At 36.6% G+C, this 22,118-nt stretch overlaps 1 protein-coding gene across 2 annotated transcripts; it reads right to left on the reverse strand.

Annotated features, from left to right (window-relative positions):
- Positions 1-8,979: 8,979 nt before the first annotated feature.
- Positions 8,980-21,688, reverse strand: LOC131167975 (binding partner of ACD11 1). Of its 2 annotated transcripts, XM_058127087.1 has the most exons (8): positions 21,495-21,688; positions 21,291-21,394; positions 20,842-20,917; positions 16,240-16,311; positions 16,086-16,151; positions 15,191-15,540; positions 9,694-9,817; positions 8,980-9,329 (listed from the first exon to the last, which is right to left on the reverse strand). In XM_058127087.1, the coding sequence occupies exons 1-8, from the start codon at positions 21,498-21,500 to the stop codon at positions 9,312-9,314; spliced, it is 816 nt and encodes a 271-aa protein (XP_057983070.1). In that variant the 5' UTR covers positions 21,501-21,688; the 3' UTR covers positions 8,980-9,311. The 2 variants fall into 2 exon arrangements, with proteins under 2 accessions (XP_057983070.1, XP_057983069.1); XM_058127086.1 differs by having other exon boundaries at positions 8,980-9,817; positions 21,495-21,666.
- Between the last annotated feature and the right edge of the window lie 430 nt (positions 21,689-22,118).

The raw sequence follows: 22,118 nt of genomic DNA on the forward strand, positions 1-22,118 counted from the left end.
ATTGTTGTTAAGTAGTAAACATACATGCTCAATAAGCAATTGTTCCTTAAAAAGAAATAGAAATAAAGGAAAGGTTTGAAATGGCTCAAATAGGGCTGCCAGGCAGAGAAAATGGCTCGGGATAGAGGACGCATCTGATTGAGTTGAAATCTAGTGTGTGGCTCAGAAGGACAACAATCGGCATTGATTATGTCGATCTCCCCCTCACGTGGATCAAATTGAGCCAAAGCTACACGTGTAGCTTGGAAGGACAAAACTCGGCTCGAATTTAGCCAATCTCCTCGAAAAGCTGGATATCCCTCAAACGACTCAAAATGAGTAGGAACTTCACCCATTGGCCTGAATGAGCCAGATCACCCTAATGCATCTCACAATTAGCCAAAACCTCGCCATCGGCTCAGGTGAGTCGAATCTCCCTTGCACGATGGATTGAGCTAGAACCTTAGCATCTGCTCAGAAGGCTAATGTGTGACTAGGACTAAGCCAAAATAATGTTGAATAGCTTGGAGATTTGGTACATCAGCTCGAGATCAAATTCCAACCAACTCATACTAAGCCACAACCCCTTCAATCGACTCAGAGTGAGACACTAACCCTCTAATTAGCGTGAATTGGATCAAAACGCCATGGCTTGGATTGAGTTAAGGCCTTCTAGGTCAGCTCGAAATCAGTCTCATGGTTCAGGTGAAAATTTATGTGTTGTAACCCAAACCCGAAAAATAAACTAAAAATAGATAAAATAAAAGAGAAATATATAAAGGGAAAAGGGAAAAGAAAGAAGGAAAAAGAAAAAGGATTTTTAAAAAGGAGTTAACGAGGATTCGTCGATGAACCAACTGGCTTCATCAACGAACATCCTTCTTTGGCCCATTGACGAAGACACGAGTCTCGTCGACGAAGATTTATCGAGAGAGGTTTCAGATATTTCTGAGATTCATCAACAAACTCACGGCTTCATCGACGAATGTTCTTCTTGGGCTCATCAACGAACCCACGTGTCTCGTCTACGAAGCCCTGCCTTTAAATTGGGTGGCTTTCATTTTAAGCGAGGATTTCTCTCTCCTCATGCCTTTCTCTCTCTTTCTCTACCCTATGGCTCCCTCACTCTCTCTCTTCGATTTCAGACCCATTTTAGTTAGGTTTGATGATCAAGAACCAAAAATGGAGATCTAGGGAATATTCTTTATAACCTAATCGGGACAGATCGTTGATTTGGGGTTTTGGGGCACCATCCCAAAATCAAGGTAAGTGAAATATTTTAGGGTTTATGTGTGTATTTGGAGTATGCTAGCCTAGGAAAGGTAGTAAATGATTTTTATACTGGGTTTGAGTTGATTTTATTGGGGATAATGTAATTTCAGGGTTTGGAGTTTGGAATGCCTCGGACGTGGTTAAAATTTTAGCGGGCTTTTCAGGAATCAAGTAAGGGGAATTAATTATAGCAGGTTTTACTAAGTTTGAACCAGTTCAATTATACAAATTTATATACTTAGGTATGATTTTCTGAATAGTTAGGCATTTGAAAAATAATGATTTTTGATATATATTATATATGGGAAAAATTGTGTGGCATGAATATAACTTTTATAGTTTAACTGGTTGCGAATACCGGCTATTGTGAATACTGATTGGTGATAAAAACTGACTGCTTGTAAATATTGGCTGGTTGTGGATATAGTTTATTTGTGAATATAGATTGATTGCGAATACTGGTTACTTGTGATTACTGTGTGGTGAATAATTTGATGTGTGTGAATGGGTCATTTTTGTGTGGTTATCCGTGTGTATCACAATATAACGTTGGCAGGCCTGAGGAGATCATATATTGTCATTATATATTGGGGTAGAACATTGGCAGGCTTGAGGAGGTTGTTCTACTGATATACTATGGATAGGTCATTGTGAAAGTATGATAGTGATGGTTGGCGAGGAAGAACTTGTGCAAAATCCTATGTGGATGTGAGTCCTGTGTGGATGGTATTTCCTATGTGGATGTGAGTCCTGTTTGGACGTATTTCCTCTGTGGATGTGTGTAGTTATGTGTACACATGGATCTCAATGAAATGGTTTATAATGGATATGTGTGAACTTAATTACATAAATATTTATGGCAAAGTAAAACTCTCCAACCGAGGGCTTGCTGAGAAAGGCGAGGGCCCTGATAATTTTTTGTCTGGTACTAGAGCAGAGGGAAGCTACTTGTATGGGCGGGTAACCTTCCCTATTCTCGGAGACTTTTCCTATATACATAACCCGAGGGCTTACTGAGTAAGGTGAGTGCCTTGGTATTGGTATCAGAGCAGATGGAAGCTACTTGTATGAGTGGGTAATCTTCCCTATTCTCGGGAACTATCACTATAAATAATTATGTATGTGTAAGTGTAATATGTATGTGCTTCCTCTACTGATGTTGAATAACAAATGATTATATTATGTATTTTTTTAAACTCTCTGCCACACATTGTTATGGTTTATTCTTCCTTACTAAGATGTGTCTCACCCTAACAAATGATTATATTTTCAGTTCCATCAGGTGATTGAGCTTAGAGCTCCGGGCAGGGTAGTATTTTTGGTAAATTTTGGGATGACTGTAAGAATGGTTTATGCATAGTTTATGTTTTAAATACTAGGATGTAATATAAATAGATGGAAGCTGTTGTTTTGGGATTTATAAATATACTCTGGTATTTAAATTGAGATTGTTTATTTATTTTTGTTGCGTGATTGTAGTTCATGGTATCAGAAACAGGTGAATTAAACTCGTAACCTTTGAACCCCACTTGGCAGGTTCAGGGTGTTATAAGATGGTATCAAAGCCCAATGGTTTTGCAAACTTTGAGAATGATTAATACCAGAGTATAAGTTCGAGTTAGGATAAAGATAAAAGTGGGTAGGTTAGGTGGAATAGTGGTCTGGAAACTTGGAGGCAGAGATCCATTGATGGTCTTCTGTGTTTTTCCAGGATTGACGATTTTTGGAAAACTATGGTAAATCCATTAAAGGTTTCGTTTCTGAGTTGAGAGACTGGAACTTGGGCTTGTAAGTTGGAACATTAGATCGGTTGAGTATGCTTATCGTGTCGATGTTACAATTTTGTGGTAAGACGGTATGAACGAATCGTAGATTAGAACTTCTATGCTATAGTAGCTTTTCATTTCAAACTTGTTTCAATTATGATAATGAGGAGATTCTAAGTTTGTTTCTATCCTATCTTTAGGATGGATCTTAGGGAGAAGGACGTTGACATCAGAGGAGATAAACACGTGGATACCTCTAGTGAGGATGACGTTGATGCCTCAACGGTGCTGCGTAGCATAGCACGTCAGGCTAAGAAGGAAGCTCGGCGAGAGCAGGATCAGCCACTGGCTGATAGGGGCAGCACATTTCAGCAATTCACTTAAACGAGTCCGCCGGCTTTTGCAGAAGTGCAGACCCGATCGTAGCTAAGGATTGGATTCAGGAGATGGAAGAACACCTAACTGTTCTGCATTGTACTGAGGAGAAGAGGGTACAATACGCCACCTTCAAGCTGGTGGGGGAAGCAAAGAGGTGGTGGAGGTCGACAAAGCTGGTGGAGGAGCAGCGTCTAGGGTATGCATCTATTACCTGGAGCCGTTTCATGGAGGTCTTCTTCGCAAGATACTTCCCTATTGCCACCCGAGAGGTGAAAGTAAAGGAGTTCCTACATTTGACCTAGGGGTCTATGACTGTGCAATAGTATGCGATCAAGTCTATGGAGTTATCTCGTTTCGCTCCACACATAGTCCTAGACGAGCTGCTGAAAGCCCGGATGTTTGAGAGAGGACTGAGATAAGGGATACGCGCTCAGGTGGTGGCATTGTTGACTTGGAGTTTCTCTGAGCTGGTGGATAGGGCATGGCAATTGAGACCAGTATACAGAAAAGTGAGGCATAAGTGAATCAGAAGAAGACGTCCATACCTTCCAACTCACATACCGATGTCCGATAGGATTCCTAGAGGGGAGATCGAGATGCTGGGGGTCAAAGGTCAGTTAGGGCTGATGGAGACTACCGGGAGAATTCATCCCGCCCCCTTTGTGCCAAATGTAATCGAAGGAATTGGGGGGAATGCCAGGGTGGGAATACCATGTGCTATAGGTGTGGCAGACATGGCCACATAACTCGTGATTGTCATGCTCTACCGAGCAATGCACCTGCTCCTGATCAGAATAGGATGAACAACCCGGTACCTCGTGGCGGTGGCGGCGGCTCGGTGCGTGTCTATATGCTTACCCTGACTGAGGGGAATAATGCTAGAGGCGCAGGTAATATGTTTACATTTGGATAAGCGATAGGTTTTTTTTTTTAAGTAATTCAATGGTTCACATGTTAAAATAGATTGAATTATGAGAATGCGGTTAGTTAGCTTTTAAGTTATGAAAAATGATGGACTAACGAATTTCGAGGACGAAATTTTTTAAGGGGGGAAGAGTATAGTAACCCGAACCTGGAAAATAAAATTAAAATGGATAAAAGAAAAGGGAAATAAATAAATGAAAAAGGGAAAAGAAAGAAGGAAAAAGGAAAAAGATTTTTAAAATGAAGTCAGCGGCGATTCGTCGACAAACCAACTGGCTTCATCGACGAATATCCTTCTTTGGCCCGTCGACGAAGACACGTGTCTCGTCGATGAAGATTTACTAAGATAGGTTTTAGATATTTTTTAGATTTGTTGACAAACTCACGACTTTGTCGACGAACGTTCTTTTTGGGCTCATCGACGAACCCACGTGTCTCGTCGACGAAGCCCTGCCTATAAATAGGGTGGCTTTCATTTTAAGCGAGGATTTCTCTCTCCTTATGCCTCTCTCTCTCTCTCTCTACCCTACGACTCCCTTACTCTCTCTCTTCGATTTCGAACCCATTTTAGCCCAATTTGATGATCAAAAACCACCACGGAGATCTAGGGAATATTCTCTACAACCTAATTGCGACGAATCGTTGATTTGGGGATTTGGGGTTTTGGGGCACCATCCCAAAGTTAGGGTAAGTGAGATATTTTAGGATTTATGTGTGTATTTGGAGTATGCTAGCCTAGGAAAGGTAGTAAATGATTTTTATACTAGATTTGAGCTGATTTTATTGGGAATAATGTAATTTCAGGGTTTGGAGTTTTGAATGCCTTGGGCATGGTTAGAATTTTAGCAAGCTTTTCAGGAATCAAGTAAGGGGAATTAATTATAGCAAGTTTTACTAAATTTGAACTGGTTAAATTCAATTATACAAATTTATATACTTAGGTATGATTTTCTAAACAGTTAGGCATTTGGAAAATAATGATTTTTTATAAATATTATATATGGGAAAAATTGTGTGGCATGAATATAACTTTTATAATTTAATTGGCTGCGAATACTAGATGTTGTGAATACTAATTGGTGATAAAAACTAACTGCTCATAAATATTGGCTAGTTGTGGATACAATTTATTTGTGAGTATAGATTGGTTGCAAATACTAGCAAACTTGTGATTACTGTGTGGCGAATAATTTGATGTGTGTGAATGGGTCATTTTGTGTGGTTATCCGTGTGTATCACAATGTAACGTTGGAAGGCCTGAGGAGTTCGTTATATTGCCTAGATACAATCACGATATAACGTTGGCAGGTCTGAGGAGTTCGTTATATTGTCATTATATATTGGGGTAGAACATTGGCAGGCTTAAGGAGGTTGTTCTACTGATATACTATGGATAGGTCATTGTGAAAGTATGACAGTGATGGTTGGTGGGGAAGAACTTGTGCAGAATCCTGTGTGGATGTGAGTCCTATGTGGACGGTATTTCCTGTGTGGATGTGTGTAGTTATGTGTACACATGGATCTCAGTGAAATGGTTTATAATGGATGTGTGTGAACTTAATTACATAAATATTTATGTCAAAATAAAACTCTCCACTCGAGGGCTTGCTGAGAAAGGTGAGTGTCCTGGTAATTTTCGAACTGGTACCAGAGCAAAGGGAAGCTACTTGTATGGATGGGTAATCTTCCCTAATCTCGGAGACTTTGCCTATATACATAACCCGGGGGCTTACTAAGTAAGGTGAGTGCCCTGGTATTGGTATCAGAGCAGAGGGAAGTTACTTGTATGGGTGGGTAATCTTCCCTATTCTCAGGAACTATCACTATAAATAATTATGTATGTGTAAGTGTAATATGTATGTGCTTCCTCTACTGATGTTGAATAACAAATGATTATATTATGTATTTTTTTGAACTCTCTGCACACATTGTTATGGTTCATTTTTCCTTACTAAGATGTGTCTCACCCTAGCAAATGATTATATTTTCAGTTCCATCAGGTGATCGAACTTAAAGCTCCGGGCAGGGTAGTATTTTTGGTAAATTTTGGGATGACTGTAAGAACGGTTTATGTATAGTTTATGTTTTAAATACTGTGATGTAATATAAATAGATGGAAGCTGTTGTTTTAGGATTTATAAATATACTCTTGTAGTTAAATTGAGATTGTTTATTTATTTATGCTGCGTGATTGTAGTTTATGGTATCAAAAACAAGTGAATGAAACTCGTAACCTTCGAGCCCCACTTGTCGGGTTCAGGGTGTTACATTATGACCCTTGATTTTCTTAAATAAGCACAAGACAACGCCAGTCTAAACAGAGTCATCAACACAAAGAAGACTCTTGAGTCTTGGACTTAAAAATTCTTTGACTCGAGAGTAAAGGTGGGGGGACAATTGATATGGCATAAAAATAAGAAACGAATTAATGAAAGGCAAAAATCAAGGTTTGGTAATTAACGACCAATTATACCCATTAAAAACTAAGGAGAAACCTCCATCATCAAAATAAATAGCAAGTAAATGTTGAATTTAATAGAGGTATACCATCAACACTATAAAAAAGGGGCACTCCAGGACGAGGTATGCATCTTATTTTCACCATTCTCATCCATTCTTCCTAATTGTGGTAATTTAAACCACACTCGATTCCTAACTTAAGCATTAGACTAATCCCCCGGAGTACTCTCTGTGTCCTCCAAGCTATTTTTTTTTATTCTTTTCAGGTAATCGTGGCCAAAAATCAATTCTTGTGTGCCATTTAATTTTTGGCATCAGCTCTTACTTTCAAATTTATGTCTATTACTTATGTTTGTCTGATTTTCTTTAAATTCCTAATGATTCTATGCTTCGCAATAAAAAAGAGAATTATAAAAAGTGTAACAATTTCTAAAATTTTTGGGTTTGGTATATACCGAAGCCAACTGCAAACCAATATGAGAGGGATTGCTGCCCAAAGAAGAAATCAAAGAAGGTTGAGTCCTAGCTTTCAAGAGTTACAACCTAAAAAAAAAAAAAAATTATGATAAGAAGAGTTAATTCATTTTTATCAATTCATTTTAAAAATTCCTTGAATCAATGCACATCAAGTGGTGGTGAATTTTTAAAAATTCATTTTTTTTTTCTAAGAATAATTACTTAATGCAAGTATAGCTAACAAATTGAAAGAAGAGGAAGAAGAAAAATATGCCTCAGCTAGTCGTATATTAAAATATTTTGTAGCGCCCAACAGTTTTAATATTTTAATTTACTTATTTATGGTGAAAATTTTAAAATATATGTAAGTCTTAATTAGTGTTTTAAAAATAATTTTAAAATTTTCTTCTAGTTACTATATTAAAATATTTTACTGGGTTTCTTTCTTAGTAAATTATTCCATTCTCATTGTAAAGTAAACTTCTAAACTCTTTTTAATGCTCTTAATATATAACTAAAATTTAAATAACTGCAAATTATTTGTGTTGAAACTTCTTTGCAAAAAATTATCGATTTTTTTTAATATTATGAGGTTCTAAAATGTAAAGCTAAATAAATGAGAAATGTTTATAAAAGATGAATCTCATTAAATTATGCCTCTTGAATGAATTTAAATACTAACGTAACATATTTCTATTGATAAATTATTAATTTTATATATTAAAAAAAAGCTGTCCCTTGGAGCTTGCAAGTCTTTCTTATGAAACATCATCCATTAAAATACGGTAGGGAATGAGAACACAGACTCTTATAAAGAATCAATATTCATTGTGTACCACATGTTGAGGGAACTGTCCTGTTTGTATTTTTTTTATATTAAAAATTTCTTAAGGATGTTCGATTAGCACATGGGTATTGAAATTTTGAACCCTATCATTGACCAGAAAGGGAAGAAAATCTCTCTCTCTCTCTCTCTCTCTCTCTCTCTCTCTCTCTCTCTCTCTCTCTCTCTCTCTCTCAAATTAGTGGTCAAAAAAGGCAGTCAGATTTTCAAAAATTCAATTTGAATCTCAAATTTTGAACAAATAGTGAATTAAGTAATGGTTAAAATTGAAAAAAAGAATCCCAAACAGCTGAACTTTCCAAATTTCATGCTCAAGTTTCATTTCATAGGGCCAGAGCAATTGCCAAAGATTGACCCAACATTTCTCCCCTTGAGACCAGATGGGGGTGAGCATGTTTAAGCTTCCAACTACAGCCAACGTTAGGCTGTCACATATTAACGAAAGAGGGAAAGGAGCCTTCGCCGTCCCACATGCCTCTTCTTCCTAACTCAAGTTTTCAGATGCACATATTAAGAGTTAAGACACCCCACCAGCTATTTTGTCTTCTTTCACAATCGACCATCCATTTCTTCAAATGCAAATGCTTAAAAAACATGCATTCGTTATTTAATTCAGCAGATCTGTCTTGACTGGGGATGGACGCATGAATGTAATTATGAGAACAAACTTGCAAATTAAAAAAAAAAATCTCTGACCTTCTACTTGTTTTATACTCCCAAACAAAGAAAAAAAAAATGGAGTGTAAATCTGGTCCAAGTTCAAAAATTTCAAACAAAAAAGTCATTATAATCCAAATCACTACTCATTTGTACCACCAGAATTTACTGAAGAACCCAAATGGATAATCAATGTGTTCCAGGAATCATTGATTTGGTATTGCTTACACGAACAGAAGACCATTTGCAGAAACAATTCCATTGCACTACAAACTTTAATTTCTTTAAATATAGAATCAATGTTACAAATACAAGCTGAACATTACAACATAGGCAAGGGTGCAACAAAACACGCCTGGCATCAAAGAACAGAGAGTATAAAGAATGAACTACTATACTATAGGAACAAAGGAATGAGCATTACATGAAGGTTGCACACATTCTACATATCCCAGACGGGCTTTTGCAAAATCCAATTTCAGATCCCATATTTCATTTTGATGACTACGTTCTTGTTCAATGTATCGCAAGAGGCCTCAGCACGCAATGCGACACTACAGCACAAAATTGCTGGCTCATGCAGCAATTGGATCCTGCATTCAACACAATGGTGCCTTGATCATAAGTTTAACTCCACACTATTATCCTAATGAATTCTAAACTGATGTTCACAAACCATAGACAAATGACTTAATTTATATCAAAGATTACACAACAATATCCAAAAAAATGAAAGAAATTCATTCCAAAATTTGCACAGGACATTCTTATAAGATACAACAGGTCATCTTGTATAATAATTTATCTGCTGAATTTAAAAGAATATGGCTCCTATATCCTTTCTAATGGAATGCGGCATTTATGTACCAATAGGTCTCAGATTTCAAATAATTGTGCCTCAATGATTACCATAGCAATTAATAAAAAAACAAATCAAATATAAATAATAGGATCTACCTTTGCAGTCAAATTTGACACAGCCAAATGTAACTTTTCTCTAGTTTTGGAACCTGCAACCTGCCCAGCCTTGGCCACCTTACCAAAAGCACCATTCAGCCAAGCTGTTCCTGCAGTCACATACCTGTCCAGCACCAAAAGGGGGAGTTACATGCAATCAACTCTCTAGTAACTAAGATTAATTTATTAATAAACTCTAATATTAATATTACACAAAAAATAAATTAACAAATAAATGTTATATACTTTTTTTTTCAAAAAAAATTCAAATCTATAATCGTTTATTAGTCCACAAGACCAATATATGCAAATATATATATATTTAAAAAAAAAAAACATGTAAAGAAATAAATAATATTTTCAGAGTTTAGAGGCTTGACACATGACTGAGCAGTAAAATTCAACCAATCATCATTATATTGGATGAATGGACTTCTAGACCGAAGTCAATTAAATAATTAATCAGCAACACACTTTTCCGTTCATTGAAGTAGATAATTCACGAAGGAAATGAATACAAGGTCTATGTTTTATTGGTGAAGTTGCCTATATAAAGCAAGTTTCTATTCAGCAAAGGTCAAAGAAATCTCAAATGCTTCACTAATTTTAATTCACACAATTTCAGCCACATGATTATTATTCAAGCTCACCAGCACTGAAATATCTATAAAGCAATGATAAGTTCATCCCCAGCAAACAAAAAAATACATCTACAAAAAGTGTGACAGATATCCAAAATTGTAGGCTATTTCAGACTCAATTCAAAAGGCAGAAGCCCTCTCATTGCAAGACAACTTATAGGACCTGAACCCACAAATCCATAAATCTGAGGAGCATGCAACAAGGGCAGGATGGTATCCATGCATTTCATTATTTCCAAAGGAACCCCCCCGGGGTGGGGGGGGGGGGGTGATCATGGTGAACCTCTCCTTTTGACTTCAATGCTATAGATTGGAAGTCAAAGAACAGATCAAGGCCTATAAACTCTTAACACTGCTACTAAAGTCCCAAAAGCAAATGACTTGTTTATTGCAGCTTCTTATAAGTTAAAGTAATTCTTAAAGTACATTAAGAGGAAGCGCCTTGAGAGCAGAGAAAAGGCCCTTCATAAGTAGGAGAACAGATGGAATATGACATAAGAGAAGCCTCCATATGTTTATGGGAAGCGTTTAACTAAAGAAGCAACCTCAAGCCTAAGAAAAATTAAGCCCTTGAGCTGAATGGGGAAAAATATTCATGTAGCCAATCCATCAACTTCTTACTAATAGTGCAAACAGAAAACTGAAGAAGCCTCTGTAGGAATTAAATGTTTAAGCGATACATTTCAGCTTCCAACAAAAGCAGCCAAAGAAGCAACACGAGGCATAAGAGCAGCTAAACCTTAAATTAAGACAGGAGAGAGAGAGAGAGAGAGAGAGAGAGAGAGAGAGAGAGAGAGAGAGAGAATTCCTTAGTTGACTCATCAGCTTCTTGGAGAGGACATCCCATGGAAAGCCTGTCTGAAATAGGCCAACAAACACAAATTCTTTTTAGGTTCTTTTAGCACCAAAAACTGCTCCAGCTCCAGCTCTCAGCTTCACTAACAACACATGCAATATCTAAATTGAGAGCGGTAGACCACACTGATTTAAACCCTACTGATCCCACTTCCACAATGGAAATAATTTGAGCCTGAATTAAAATATTGTGATCGAAGCCTCTTGGATAAGAATCAATCTCTTCACTGCAACATGCAGTGCCAAAGTGTTGAGCCGAAAGAAGTTTATATTCTCCAAAGCAGTCAAAAGATGCATCTGACACATGTCAGACACTTCTTAGGTGTGTCAGGCTTTTTTCATTTATAATTTTTTGACTTGTCAGACATCGCAACTTTGAAGTGTCCGATGCAATTATAGAACAGGGAAGGAATTGTTAAAAGAAACTTTTTTGAAAAGAAATTAGGGTGAGGATGGGGAACAACTTAAAATATTATTGACTTGCATCGATCAACAAAGGGTCTGGAAATCAAATGGGCCATATGTATGAAGAGTTGAGGCAAATTATGCTGAAAATTGAAAGGCGGTTTCTTTAATGGATGGCATTTGGATAAAACATTTGTTATTAAAATAATTATACATGAAAAAGTTTTAATTGACTGTGTCCTTGGGTCATGTCTTGAGCTTTTAAGATTTGGTGTGTCAACATGTCGGACCAGTATCGCGCTAGACACCCTTGTATGAGGCATTGTGGCTCTACCCATGCTGCATGGTTTATATTTGAGCAATTAGGAACCAAATATATCCTCAAAATTTTACTTCATTTTATGAAATAATCCTAGTTGACTATTCACTTGTAGGAGGGTTGTATTAGGTAACTGACAACTAACATAATCTTGTCAGATCTCTATGATGTGAATCCTAATCGATTATTCTCTGGGGCATCCCTACGAGCAACACGTTGCACTAATATCACCCAGTGTAGCAAAAAAATGAAAGAGGTTAGGCTAGGTTGTGTCACCCCGAAGTGACGTGTCGTGTTGATGATGCCTGGGTATGGTGTCAGATATGCAAGGGTTCCCACATCATTTTGAACGTGGACAACTAAAAGCATGGAGATAGTGGACATAATGATTAGAAGAAAAATGAATATAATCCGCCTTAACTAAGTGGGTAGGGGAGGCAGCTAGAGAAATTGAAAAATCAGGATTTAAACTTGGGTACATTGAAAAAGAAAAACGTAAGAATGGGGTAAGAATCATTGTGGATTAAGACTTAAAAGATAATATTGTAGATGTCAAAAGAGTAGGGGATAGAATCATAAAAATCAAGTTGGTCTAAGGCCAAAAGACAATAAATGTAATTAGTGTTTATGCTCCTCAAATAGGCTTAAAAGAAAACCTTAAGAGACAAATGGGAAGATGTGGATAGTATTGTACAAGGAATATCAAGAATTAAGAAAATATTCATAGAAGTCGATTTCAATGGACATATTGGAAAGGATAATAAACGTTATGAGATGATATATGGAAGACATGGATATGATGATAAAAATGAGTCTAGAGATATGATATTAACTTTTCCATGAGATATGATCATATTACAACTAATACTTGCTTTAATAAGAGAGAAGAACACTAAATAACCTTCAAGAGTGGACAAAATAAAAGTCAAATAATTTTTTTCTTAACTAAGAGGGTAGATTATTTATCATATCATATGAGGATTGTAAACGAGAAAAGTATCAGGATGCAAGAAAAAGATGCAAAAAAAGGCCGTTAGTGAAGCTAAACATAGATTATATAATAATTTATATGCTAGATTAGATAAAAAAGAAGGGTACAAAGGAATATTTAAACTTGCTAGATCTAGAGAAAGAAATAACAAGGACTTGGGCATTGTAAAATATATAAAAGATGAGGATGATATTGTATTGGTTAAGGAAGAAGACATTAAAAAAAAATGGTGAAATTACTTTAGTAAGCAATTTAATTTAAACCAAGTAGAAGGCTTAAACTTAGAAGTAACAAATGAGGAAAAGGCTTAAAAATATAAGATTTATTTGCAAAATTAGAGTTAACAAATTTAAATTTGCTTTAAAAAAAAGTATGAAAAATGGAAAAATTATAGGATCAAATTACATCCCAATTGAAGTATCGAAATGCCTGCTGATAACAGAATTATATAATTAACTAATTTATGTAACACAAATATAAAAACAAGAAAATATTAAACTAATGAAGAAAAAATACTTTAATACCTATATACAAAAACAAATGTGATATTCAAAATTGTAATAACTATAGTGAAATTAAACTTATAAGTTATAGGAAAGGGTAGTTGAACAAAGATCAAGGTTAGAAACGAGGGTCTCAAAAAATCAATTTGGTTTCATGCTTGAGAGATCTACTACACAAGCTATATATCTTTTAAGAAGATTCACGGAAAAGTTTAGGTACAAGAAGAACTTGCATATGGTTTTTATTAACCTAGAAAGCATATGATAGGTACCTTGGGAAGTTCTATGGTGGGGTTTAAGGCATATATAGTTGGTATAGTGACGTCATTAAAGATATGTACAAGGGAGTAATGACTAGTGTTAGGGCTACAAGTGGAAAGGTTAGGGAATTTCTAATCACAACAGTCATACATCAAGAATCTCCATTGAGCCATTACTTTTTTGCTCTGGTGAGGTATAAACTTACTAGGAGTATCCAAAATGCGATTCTGTGGTGTATGTTGTTTGCAAATGATATTGTCTTGATTGATAAAACTAGGGATGGAGTAGAATCTAAGTTAGAATTATGCAGAAAAGCTTTAAAATCAAGAGGTCTTAGGATAAGTAGAAATAAGATAGAATATATGAAATGTAATTTCAATCATAGTAGAAGGAACATTAGAGAAAAGATTAAACTTGATGGTCAAGAAATCAATAGCACTAATAGATTTTGAAATTTGGATTTATTATGCAAGCTAAAGTAGAAATTGAAGATCATGTAATACATACAATTAAAGTAAGTTGGGTGAAATGGAGAAGTGCTTCAGGAGTGTTGTATGATCATAGAATACCCTTAAAATTAATAAGGAAGTTCAATAGAACAGTTGTAAGACCAGCTATGCTATATGGATCAGGATGTTGGGCAAATAAGAACCAACATATACAAAAACTAAATGTAGCTGAGATGAGAATGCTAAGGTAGATGAGTGGTATAAAGTTAAATGATAAATTATGAACATATTCATGGTAAGTTAAGCATAGATCTTTTAGAACATAAGGGAGAGTTGGTTCAGATGGTTTGGACATGTGCAACGTAAGCTAAATAGCGTATCAATGAGGATGAGTGAGCTAATTATTGTGAGGGGCAACAAAAGGGGGAGGGAGAGACCTAAAATAACATGGAGTGAAATAATAAGGATCTAAAGCCCTATATTTGTCGAAGGAGATTGCCTCTAATTGTGTAATTGCTAGAAATGGATTCATGCAGCCAACCCCATCTAGTGGGACCTCACGCTAGGTTTTTTGTTGTTGTAATCAATTTGGACAAGGCCAACTAGAAAAAACTTTCATTCCCGATACATCTACAGTATGCATTTCATAACGTCGCCCAATCAAAAGAGCAATTGGCTCCTAATCAACCAAAGCAATGATTTTAATATCCCATTAAACATATTTGAAATCCAACCATCCATCTAAGGACATCAGACGGATGTGATAGAGAAGTAACATGGTTATTAAGCAGCGAGTATCTTACATAAAACACCTAGAATTTGCCAACCAAGGAAAAAAAAATATTGGATCTACGTCATGAGAATGTTATGGATGTCTAATATAGGCCCTACTAAAACAAACTGACCCAGAACCAGTTTAATGCTGCATTTCGAATAGTTTCTTTTAAACTTCCACAAGGCAGTTGCCTTGGCATGAGGGGTGAATAAATATAATATAATAACTAAACAATTTCTTTAGCAAGGTGACATGAAAATGACTTGGAATAGAAAACCTGATAACTCAAGAATATTACCTGCTTGTTCTAACAGCTGATCCTGTGTCATTTAGTTTTCTCTCCGCTGCAATCAATGCAGCCATTGTCTTATCCGAGACATGAAGCCTTTGATCCACGGACTTCATTTTTTCATTGACCACAGTAATCCCAACTGTTAATTTCTCGGTGAGACCAACCTTCCTGTCAAAGGAAATGACCTTGGCAGATGCACTAGCAGTCAATTGATGCTTCTCATCAAATGCTTTAGCCTTGCTCATGGCATCTTGTCTAATTGCCGAACCTCTTGCCAGCATATTTGTAACAACATCGTGAGCTTTACTAACATACACTTTACCATTGATAGGAGAGGCTGGAGAGCTAGTTTTATCCTGTCAGAAGAAGGAGACTACCATAAGATCATGAAACAAGCAAGAGAATGTTTAAGGTGCCTATAGGGCAGACCACAGTGAAAAGTACCTTAATAAATTATAGCCATTATATGTGTGATTTATATACATGTATATTTAAATATATTCTTAGGAAATATTGCAGGAAATATATTCATGGCTATTGGAAGGTGTGGCCCATAATTTGAAAGGTCAATCCGCCTTGCAATAGTCAGAATCAACTACAAAGATTCTTCAAAAAGTCCTCATGGTACAGGGGAATGTCCACGTTGAAAATTTGAGATCATCTCATATTCCATTGGTTGGAATCTGGATATTGGTATAATCAAAGTCCTTGGCACATATCCAAATGTCCACCTGCTGTTCATTTTAAAACAGCCAGGAGGGATGCCCAAAAATACTTAGGTATCATCATAAGTCAAAACAATTATTTTCTGGGATTCATCTATATAACAAATGAAAAATCTCTAACTACTCAATGTTGTTAAAAATTGAAAAAGTGAAGTTTCTCCAGGCACTGTTATCACCTCAACATTCAGCAAAACATTTTCAGCAGGAGCCACATTAATGGCATTGCTGCTGATTGTTACTTCCTGCATGAATTGCAATCAACAAGATGAGTCATAGTCATATGAATTGGAAAGAGATTGTAGAACCAAGTATATGATTAAATGGAAATGCCTGCATCTCAGTGTTTGGTACATAGTTTTCAACAGGAGATATGGTCACTATCTGGTCCACAATGGTTGCTCCCTGCAAAATATGCACAAAATTAATTCAAATTTTAGAGCCTCAAACTTGAGATGTACTCACATATGAAATAAAGGATGATTTCAGACAATGCCGATTTAGATGATAGTTTCCAGAGCAAGATTATGTGACACAAACACTTTCAAAAAGAAACAAATTTTTATTTCACAAACTTTCAAAACATAGCTGTCCATTTTAGTGAGAAAGCCATCATGCCCAACTAGCTGTCATTATACTACACTACTTTGAGGCCAAAAAGTTCAACTCCAATCAGGAAGCAAAAACTGAGTAAAAACCATAATCAATTATTTAGCAAAGATGCTAAATAATTCCTAGAGAATAGTTCTATATTAATTATCCCATATATGATTGCATTTCATACAAGCATTTAATTGTTTTATAAGAGAGGAAGAAAGCCCATGATTGCAACAAGTGAAGAAACCGTGGATCTAATTTTTAGCACGGGCAACTACAAGTTGTCTTACAAGATTCTCTGAGAAGCTCCCCTCAGAAAACACACCTAAACGCATATCGAGTTAGAAAATATAAGTTAAATCTATGATCTTTAGATAATGAGGTTGTTCATCAGGTGACAAAAAGTACCGCCGCATATTCTGTTTATCTTCGTTAGCAATTTTCCTCCCAAAGCTTTTCAACTACGGTTTGAAACATCTAGCTCTTTAGATCTAATGCCAAAAATTTGAGCAATACAATCCTTACCCCCATATAGGTATAATACATCATTTCTGATGAGCCGCTAAAATGCATGATTTTATACCCTCATTTACCTTTGTTTATCCTCATTTTACTATGTAATTACCCAAAGTTATTATTGTTCAAAACTATGCAAGAATTGTTTGTCTTTTCAGGAAAAACAGGTTGAAACCATGGAATTAGGTGTTACAAGAAGCCGAGGAGGATTTGGAGGACTCAGCTCAAATCAGATGCTCAGCCAAGCTCCTGAAGCTGATGCTCGACCATGTGGCGCGACCCGCAACACACAAGGGCGACTTAATCTTCCATTGCAGACTCCAAGATTCAGACTATGATCAGAATGCTGCAAGTGCTCGACCAAACGACTCTCCAAGGCGACCACGTCGAGATACTGAGACAGAACTAAGAGCAGAAATACCGAGAGTCTCGACGAAGTGTTCGACCAAGAGACCCAGAGGGGCGACTATGTCGAGTTCCTGAGATTTCCTGAAGATCGAGATCCTACAAGCCTCGACCATCAACTCGACTAGCAAGACCCCGTGGCGCGACTGAGTCGACAATGTTGAAAATTCAAATCCCTGCTTTCCCGGGAGAATCGACCAGGGCAAGCACAAGAATGACATAAAGGCGACTTGGTCGACAGCAATGATCTTCTACGCAAAATTTGCTGCAAACTTTCCTAACTTGTAAAACAAATCTTGTAAACCGTAGAGCCTATAAGTATTCGCTACGAACACAAGCTATGGGTTCCTCTTTGGCCTCTCTTAGGTTAGTGACAGACCTAGGATGTCATTGAGAACCAAGTTAGATTAGGAGTAGTGTAGATTTCTGGGCTGTGCATGAAGTGTCTAACGACTTGTGACAATCGGCGGCGTTTGTGTATTTTCCAGTGTATATTACATGGTCTTCTTTTGTACTTCTTGGCGTTATTGATAAACGTGATGAATGCAAAGGGATGATCTTTTACGTGCTTTCTCCTTGCTTTCCATTTACTGCTTTCTTTACTTGCTTTCGATTTACTACTGTGTGTGTGATGAAAAGTTGCAGATAAGGATAAACACTTCTACGTTTCCGTCAAGGGGAAATAGTTGGCTACGGATTCCCCGAGGTGTATGTGATTGTTGAGATAGGATATAGTCCGATTCTCGACCGTGCTCCTGATGGTTGGTGCACCCTTGCTACCCTGTGCCCTCGTACGTCCCTCTCCCGCTTTGGCCTGAGATTCTTGGGTTAGTACTTCTATTGAAGCCTGAAGAAGCATAGTCAGAGGCATGGCGTCCAGCGCTTGATTCAGCCATCAGCATTGCTTTGTTCCTAGAAATTTACTTGCTTTCTAGTAGTTGTTAATTTATATGCTTTTATTAAAATGCTTTTTAGTAGTTGGATAGAAAATGACATCAAAAATTCCATCCTTTTACTTCTTTCCATAACAAGGTTTTAGTAAACTAATTTGGAAGAAGTTTCATAACTGCGCTTTAAGTCTCCATGGATCGACACCCGACTTACCCACTTTCTATAGAACTTGGGATAGTTAGGTAGTATAAATTTTATCTTTGGTAGTTAAGGACCCAAGCCTTGGCGAGCCTACCAATTTCTAAGAGAGAAATGTAACATTTTTTTCGATCTAACTTTTTTTCTTTCCTTTTTTGCCATAAGACGAATCATACAGCTACAACTTTTCTTTTTCGAGTCAATAAAAGAAGTCATTTTCGGTTTCTTTTTCATTTATCCTTCTTTCTTAATTCAACTTATTAAATTACATTATCAATTATTTAACAAAAGAAATTACACTGAACTATTTGAATGTGTTACTATTACCTATATTACTATATAAAAGAAAATATTTTTTGGGTGGATGCCCTTAATATGTACAAATTTAAAAAAAAAAAAATCATATTTTTGGGTCGATTAGGAAATTCAATCTGCATACAACATTAGTAACTAGATCTCCCCTGCCATTAAAAGTTAAAATCTTTTAGTAACTTGCTCTTTTCTCTCCCTCTTTCCTTCTTTTTTGCGATTTTTCTCCTTAAAGAAACAAACCATGTGCAAACACAGTGTATGCCTAAAACCTAGTTACATTATAATGGCAAGAAAATAGAGGATTACAGTAACAACATAATTTGGCCAAGAAAAATAATAAACATTATAATACAGTTAAAACTTACAACATTATGATATAGATATCACAGTGAGTATCCTGCAAGGACTACCTCTCATTATAAACATTCATCCAAATTATATTTTATCAAAGGCATTGGAATATTATATGGAATATGAGCAAATGATAGATATTAAAGGGGTGCTTAGAATGACCTATGAAAGTGACTTGTAACTTTTTAACTCCAATAAGTTAAGTTTATTTGACATATTAAGGAAAAAGTTAGCTATTCTCAGTCCTAAAGTCATATGATAAATTCAAAGTCATCCCAAGCACCCCCCAACACAAGGATGAGGAAATCTGCGTTAGCACCGGGGGAGTCCATAGGTAGGCTTGATAGACATGGGTGAGCACCAACTTGACCCAAAAGCTTAAGTCTATTGGGTCTTGGGTCTAACCATATATATTAGCACCATTTTCATATGTGGGACAAATTCACAAGTGGAATTCTCAACAATCTTCCCCTAACTTGTGAGTTCCAACTGCTCCTCCTTGAACAGAAACAATCTCCCTCATGGCAGCAAACTTAATTCTCCAACAATTGCTCAAGTGGACCTTACCACTACGTCTTACGTGCCTCGGCTCCAACAATTGCTCAAGTGGACCTTACCACTACGTCTTACGTGCCTCGGATTTCGTTCCACATGCCTCCGAACCAATCCTACTTCCCATGTCTTGACCTCTATTCGGATCCACCTTCCAGACCTAGATGATCTTTATTGGCCTAGGTCACACACTTGGTCCTCCAACTGTTAGCACATTAGGAGAATTAGCTTCATGTCTTGATTTTTTATGATGTCGCTCGCCCAGAGTTACAAACCGTCAGCTCTAATACCACTTGTTAGCACTAGAGTAGTCCATAGATAGACTTGATACACATGGGTGAGCACCAACTTGACCCAAAATCTTAAACATGTTGGGTCTTGAACCTAACCATGTATATTAGCACCCATCATTCACACCTATTTTTCAATGTGGGACAAATTCACAAGTGAATTTCTCAACAATCTGTAATCATAACTACGGCATAGCTGGATTGAACATGATTCAGCTTATCATGTTCAAAAAGACAGCCATCCGCAACTACTGCAAAATTGATAAAAGAGTAGCATGCAGGAAGTAATTCAGGCATTCGGCAGCATATCCTGAAAGCAAGGTTCAAAACAACTTCTAAGTTCTAAGAATCTAATAATGGGCATGGACATTTCAGAGCCTTTAGGAATCAATTTCACTTCAAAGTTGATTGGTTAAAACCAAAAGTCAAAATCACATTTTAAAATCCCCATATATGTGCACTTTTTTTTTGTTCGTAAACTACTCCAATTAATTTGAGAGTATGAAAGATGCGAGAAGACTTTGAAGATCAAAAAGCTTCATCCTGGGAATATAGGAGGAAGTACTCACTATAACCGAATAAACCTTCAGCTGGTATAGCCAGCCACTACCAGGTTAAATCAAAACAAGAGTTCTAGCATCGTCCAGCACTTAAGCAATAGGCAACACACTACTTTTGGCGTGGATTTTAACATGCATGTTACTTTACGAAAATGATTAGGATATTAAAATTTAAAAAAAAAAAAAAAAAATCGGCAGTAATAAGGGATCAAGCACATTAACTGCATGCATTAACAATTACTGAAACTAGTTAGGAAGAATACCGAAAGTAGTAATGCAATCTCAAGTGCTTTTGGATCTTTAAATGTAACGTATGCAGTCCTTGATTGCCCAGAGTCACTGCGCCCAAAAATGAACATTTCAATTAGCCACTGGATAATGATCGGCTCAGTTGCCAAGAACATGCCGGAAAAGAAACCACGATGAAATTCAAATTACAGAATGATGCACAACTAACAGGCTCAGGTCAGGACATTCTTCCATTCTTAAGAAACCAAAATACGCATATCTCAAAATTTTCTTTTCTACTGCATACTTTCCCGTATGAGTTCATACAAACCAAACCAAACATCGTCAAAAAAAAAAACAAAACAAAACAAAACAAAGATCCAGTAACTAAAGTCCTAATCAACATAAAATGGCCGAACGCTCAAAATTAAAAGTCAAAAACAAAAACATTAACCAAAAAAAGGAAAACAAGAACAGAGAGTACCGGAGGATCTCGACGCGTTCGATGTCGCCAGAAAATGAGAAGAACTCGTGAATTTCTCTCTCGCTGGCTAGATCCGAGACGTGGCCTACCTGAACCGTTCTGGTCTGGAAACCACAACGGAAAGACGAGATTAACAAAAACGACCTCAGGGATGAAGAAGATTACGAAACGAGAGTTCTGGTTCGTCAGAAATTAGAAACGAACCTGCATTGGTATTGTCGGCAAGCTGAAAGATTCACGTCTCCTTCCCCTCCCACCCTCTCTCTCTCTCTCTCTCTCTAACTGAAGTCCAATCTGTTTGGGAAGTGGGAAAGGGAGTAACAGCTGCGAAGACAAATGCAGGGCACGAGACAGCGCGTGCGAGAGAAAATGAAAGAAGATGAGGTGGCCTGAGAATATATGGCTTCATAAATACCCCTCGGATCTCCTAAAATAACACCCTTTTCTCGGCTTCGTAACTATCTGCTTTTGTAATTTTCTTCTTTTTATTTCTTTGTCTGCACATGCATTTGGGCCTTGGAGCTAAATTCCCTGTTTGCCCTCTCGCCAAACACCCCCCCACTACCCGAAAAATAAATAAATAGCAATTACATATCCAAAATTGTAATTTAAATTATGACTAAAAGAAAAATTGATGAGACACTAATCCCTTTTAAATTTTCACGATTTTAACTTATCTCCTATATTTGGAAAAAATCTTAAATTAAAATTTATATAAATTTAAATATAATATAATAATAATTAAATATTATTCAAATATATTTAAATCTAAATTTAAGGCATGAAATTTATGCTCCCAAACGTAATTCTTGATTTGTTAAAAAGGTA

This window comes from Malania oleifera, chromosome 11 (genome assembly GCF_029873635.1).
Source record: "Malania oleifera isolate guangnan ecotype guangnan chromosome 11, ASM2987363v1, whole genome shotgun sequence".
In the NCBI taxonomy this organism is placed as follows: Eukaryota; Viridiplantae; Streptophyta; class Magnoliopsida; order Santalales; family Ximeniaceae; genus Malania; species Malania oleifera.

What these genes read in the sequence shown, in the direction of transcription:
- LOC131167975 (XM_058127086.1), bottom strand. An exon ending in GAACGCGTCGAGATCCTCCG is followed by an intron (nt 20,918 to 21,290) that starts GTACTCTCTGTT and finishes TTTTGGGCGCAG; the next exon opens with TGACTCTGGGCAATCAAGGA. An exon ending in AGATTGCATTACTACTTTCG is followed by an intron (nt 16,312 to 20,841) that starts GTATTCTTCCTA and finishes CATATTTTGCAG; the next exon opens with GGAGCAACCATTGTGGACCA.